This window comes from Capsicum annuum, chromosome 11 (genome assembly GCF_002878395.1).
Source record: "Capsicum annuum cultivar UCD-10X-F1 chromosome 11, UCD10Xv1.1, whole genome shotgun sequence".
Classification (NCBI taxonomy): domain Eukaryota; kingdom Viridiplantae; phylum Streptophyta; class Magnoliopsida; order Solanales; family Solanaceae; genus Capsicum; species Capsicum annuum.
In genome coordinates this window covers 148,216,694-148,221,338 of record NC_061121.1, presented here as the reverse complement: position 1 = coordinate 148,221,338, position 4,645 = coordinate 148,216,694, and the positions used below count along the sequence as shown (strand labels likewise).

At 34.4% G+C, this 4,645-nt stretch overlaps 1 protein-coding gene across 1 annotated transcript; it reads left to right on the top strand.

Moving 5' to 3' along the window:
- Positions 1-342: 342 nt before the first annotated feature.
- LOC107848277 (transcription factor bHLH128) lies at positions 343-4,406 on the top strand. Its single transcript, XM_016693003.2, has 6 exons — positions 343-1,934; positions 2,793-3,127; positions 3,201-3,353; positions 3,711-3,776; positions 3,863-3,931; positions 4,043-4,406. Exons 1-6 carry the CDS (start codon positions 1,205-1,207, stop codon positions 4,085-4,087), a joined length of 1,398 nt encoding a protein of 465 aa, XP_016548489.1. The 5' UTR covers positions 343-1,204; the 3' UTR covers positions 4,088-4,406.
- Positions 4,407-4,645: the final 239 nt, after the last annotated feature.

Below are 4,645 nucleotides of genomic sequence, written 5' to 3'. Positions count from 1 at the left end.
ATAATTGTCAAATAAAAAAAGATGACATTTTTTTTTAAATAGATCAAGAAGAAAATGGAGACATAAAATAAAACAGAGAGTATATATTTTAGAAACATTGAGACATAAAATAAAACAGAGAGTATATATTTTAGAAACATTAGGATAGTAAAAATTAAAAAGAATTTAAAATAATTAAAAAAAATTAAAAAAAGAAAAATAAAAATAAAAAAAAAAGAAATCAAAAAGTGACCAACTTGTAATTAATTAAAACTTTATTTTTGTTGGTGAATTGTAATTAATTAGAACAATTGACAGCTCTCCTCAAAAACTTCAGCAATTATACTCATTATCTTCTACTCATACATTACTTGGCCAACTAAATATTTACTCTCTCTGTTTAAGAATATAAATTCAACTAGATTCAACTTCATCAAATCCAATTAGAAGAATGGTTTCCAAACAGCCTCCAAGACTATTAACGGGAAAGTCACAAATATCAGCAAAAAGGGGATAATTTTTTTTTTAAAAAAAACATTACATACTCCCTCCCGCTATTTAAAAAAAATATATATTTAATTTAACTTGATACGAAATTTAAAAAGAAAAAAAAAATTAAATTTTATGATGTTAGATTAAAGATATATCAAATATATTCAAATATTTTTTAAATATTATAATTTTAAACATGTCATATAAAAAATTACTAAGAAAAAAATTATTCTTTTCCAAACTAATTTTTTTTTTTTAAATGGAGAGAGTACTATTTATTAGTCTTGAAAAACAGTTCCAACTTCCCAAGAAAGAAAGCCCGAGATCTCTCTCTGATATCTGTTGCTGAATTAAGTTTGTCATTGGCTTCTCTGCTTTTCGGTCTCCTCAACCCCACCCCTCAACCACCCCCACCCCCACTTTCTAGATTCTCCTTCTGCTGACACCACCGCCACCATCACCACTTTGGCCACCGCTATCCATTATCCGATGGCTGTTAAATAAACAACTTAGTTACCCTATGTGAAAATCTTGAATTTTTGTGCTTCTATATTTCAATTTCTATGAATTTTAATCTACAATTTGCTTGTTGTCTGAATTAGCTTGCTTTTGATAAGCCATCTTTGTTCCTAAAATAAGGTCTTAAATAAATATCTGAATGAAAAGTTTTCTTAGAGAGAACTGAGAGTGATATAAGCATAACACAGAGTGTTTTCTTTTTCTGGTACTTTTAATGAAAAAAAAGATTAAAATGGATCATAGTCGTCTTCAGCAGCAACCAATTACTTCTGGCTTAACTAGGTATCGATCTGCGCCAAGTTCTTATGTCTCTAGCCTATTAAGTAGTACACCTGTTACTGGTGGGGGCTGTGGTTATGCAAGAGATGATTTTTCTCACTTGCAAAATGCTCGTGCTTCAAATACTGATATAGAGCAAGTTTTCGCTAGATTTGTGGCTAGTATTGGTAACCAGAACTCAAACTCGAATTCTGATCATTTCTGTGCGAATCAACAAATTCAGGAAAATCTCACGAGTAATATGAACGTGAGATCGGACTTTATTGTTCCAAAACAAGAGGTTATACAGCAGCACCAGCACAAGCGCTTAGCGCGACATAGGGATAGTGATTACTCTCTGGTTTCACAGATGAATTATCAAAACCAAGCTCAGCAACAGATCCAACAGTTTATTTCACCAGTGAAAAAGGAACCAGAGACTCTGCAACAGAGTACTGATTGTGTTTCAGCTTCACGGATGAATTACCAGACCCAAGTTCAACAAATTGACAAGTCAAGGGTGGCGACTTCATCGGCCATGGATAATTCATTTGTATTCATGACTTCTGTGAATTCAGCTAGTTTGACATCTGGTGGTGGCGGTGGCAGTGGTGGTGGTAATTCAAATCTTACCCGTTATAATAGTTCGCCTGCTGGATTCTTTGACCAAATCAATAACGACAACGGTATGCATCATCTTTTCTTAAACATTGTTGATGGAATTTCTAGTGCTGATGAAATTTATGAGTATGTCTACTTTAAGCTTATACTAGCTTCATGCTGTATGTTTGTTATGATTCTTGTCTAGTATGATCCTCGTTATAGGTAATGCTCGTGCTTTTAACTCATTTTTTAAGTTGAATAGGTTCATATTGTATACATGTTTATGAAGAAAAACATTAGTTGTTCCAGGAAAAAGAGGATCACTTTGATAAGAAACTAATAGGTTGAGTTGCCATTTAGTTTACGCGTATTGATATTACTGATGGGAATTGAAATCTAGATAACCGTAAGGTACAAATAGGACTCCTGTTAACATTTATAATTTATATCCTGCATTCCTGCTTTACTCTGTTTTATATTCCTTATGGGTGCCGTATCTATGTTATGTCATCTGCTGCTGTGCTGTACTATGTGTTTGTGTGATATCTCGTGACTTGAGCCGGGGGTCTTTCGGAAACAGCCTTTCTACTTCATCAGAGGTAGTGGTATGGACTGCGTCCATATTACCCCCCAGACCCCACTAAGTGGGAATACACTGGGTTTGTTGTTGTTGTTGTTGTTGTTGTTGATCCTGCTGTTATTATCCCGTTAATGGAGTGGTGAGATGGAGATCTAATAAATTCTTTTCTTGATAAGTGAATTCTACTGAAATATCCTGAGGTAAAAGTAAGAGGGTTTCTTAACTTAATAAATCTTTTGCCAAAAAGATGAGGAAATAGTGATTTTTGCTTATGAGTTTTAAGTAAAAATTAGTGGTCATCTCAACTGTTTAATCTCACTTTGGAGTTTAAGTTTGTTGCTAAAATTCCAGCAATTGACAGAATATGGTGCTATGCGAGGCATTGGGAGTTATGGAACTGGTGCTAGTGCTGCTACAGAAACTTCATTGTCGACTCCGAGAAGTTTCAATACTCAAGTGGGATTCTCATCCGGGAAACTCCCTGCTTCTCCCAGGCTAATGGCTCCAATCTCTGAATTTGGAGATAAAGTCTTGGAAGAAAACAGTACGGACAATGAACATAAAAACGCTGAGAGTTGCATTACAGATTTCCCAATGCCTTCTTGGGAAGATTCACACATTTTGTCTGATGATTTCCTCAAAGCTGAAGACAATGAGATTGAGCCATTCTCTAATGAGGATGCATCCCATAATCAGGTATTTTCATCTTGTTAGAGGTGTTGTATGTGTGATAAATCCTTGTCTTACCCTACTTGAGTTTGATGATCAGAATAATGAATGTCTGGCTCGCCCGCCGCTTCCTTTATCTCATCATTTGAGTTTGCCCACAAGTACCATGGAGAAGCTCTTGCAAGATTCAGTACACTTGAATGTCAGAGCGAAGAGGGGTTGTGCCACTCATCCTCGTAGCATTGCTGAAAGGGTAAACATTTAACACTAAAAACTCCAGTTCCCTTGTTAAAATTCAGCTCATAAAAACTGTGACCTTTGGATTTGATATAATTGATGTGTCTAATAACTAGATTAGGGGAGGAGAGCGGAGTAGTGAAATAAATACAAGCTTCTTAAGGGTTTTTGACATGCATGGGTCTTAATATCATAGAGGGATGCAAATGGTTCGGTTCGGCTTGTTATTTTAAGAAACATATAACATACCCGGACCCAATTTTTTTTATTACTGGATTATGTATATGACCAAAATTAGAGTTTCTCTAACTATACCGAAGTTAGTTTGATCCTTCGGATTAGCATGTACTGATATAATCAGGAACAATTTTAGGTAAGAAGAACACGAATTAGCGAAAGAATGAGGAGGCTGCAAGAGCTTGTTCCCAACATGGACAAGGTAGAATCCTAACTTAATAATTTTATCAAAATCAGGTACACTGGAAATTCTAGTGTATTCATTTTGCTATTTCAATTTCATTGCAGCAAACAAACACAGCAGACATGTTGGATTTTGCAGTAGATTACATCAAAGAGTTGGAGAAACAAGTCAAGGTATATCAAACAGAACTTCGGATCACAATAAGCAAGACCAGGAGTTTTTTAAAAACCCATTTGAAGAAATTGTAGTACATAGCACATTCTTATTTCTTGGATTCTTTGCAGATACTAGCAGAAAGGCGTGCCAAATGTACGTGCATAAATAAGTAAAAAAGTTACAGATCAAAGGGTGAAAGTAGAATGAAAGGGAATAGATAATGGAATCAGCTAGCAGAAGTGGATTCCCGTTGGAACTTGAAGAAGACAATGCGGTTGGCATTTTGGTGGGTAAAAAGATGGAAGCAAAATCATTTGATATAACATAATATACTTTTTTTATTATAAGAATGATGTCCGATTTAACTGTGCCCACCTCAATTACATTTGCTTGTATGAATAACTTTGTCCACCACAACCTCAAATGTACATATACTTTTGTCTATTTGACTTGTGGCTTTTTGTGTATATAAAAGGAATAGCATGTTCGAGATGTTGGAACTCGTGTTCTGGACTAGTATTTTGAGAAAAATGAGCTCCAAGCCTTTAATTAAAAAAAAAAAGATAAGTATGTTCTACAATATTATTAAGTTAAAAGAAATAAAATGGTGTAAATAACTAGGCCAGTTGTTCGATAATCGCATTAGTTGTTTTAATAACTATCAAAGTTGTTTAATAACTTTGCAAAATTGTCAAACAATTTTGATAATTGTTGTCTTGTTGAGATAACTT

Excerpts from the sequence above, each read along its gene's own strand:
- LOC107848277 (XM_016693003.2), top strand. The coding sequence starts at position 1,205 with ATGAAAAAAAAGATTAAAATGGATCATAGTCGTCTTCAGCAGCAACCA. Across the intron at positions 1,935-2,792 it reads CCAAATCAATAACGACAACG|AATATGGTGCTATGCGAGGC; the intron begins GTATGCATCATC and ends AGCAATTGACAG. Across the intron at positions 3,777-3,862 it reads TTGTTCCCAACATGGACAAG|CAAACAAACACAGCAGACAT; the intron begins GTAGAATCCTAA and ends ATTTCATTGCAG.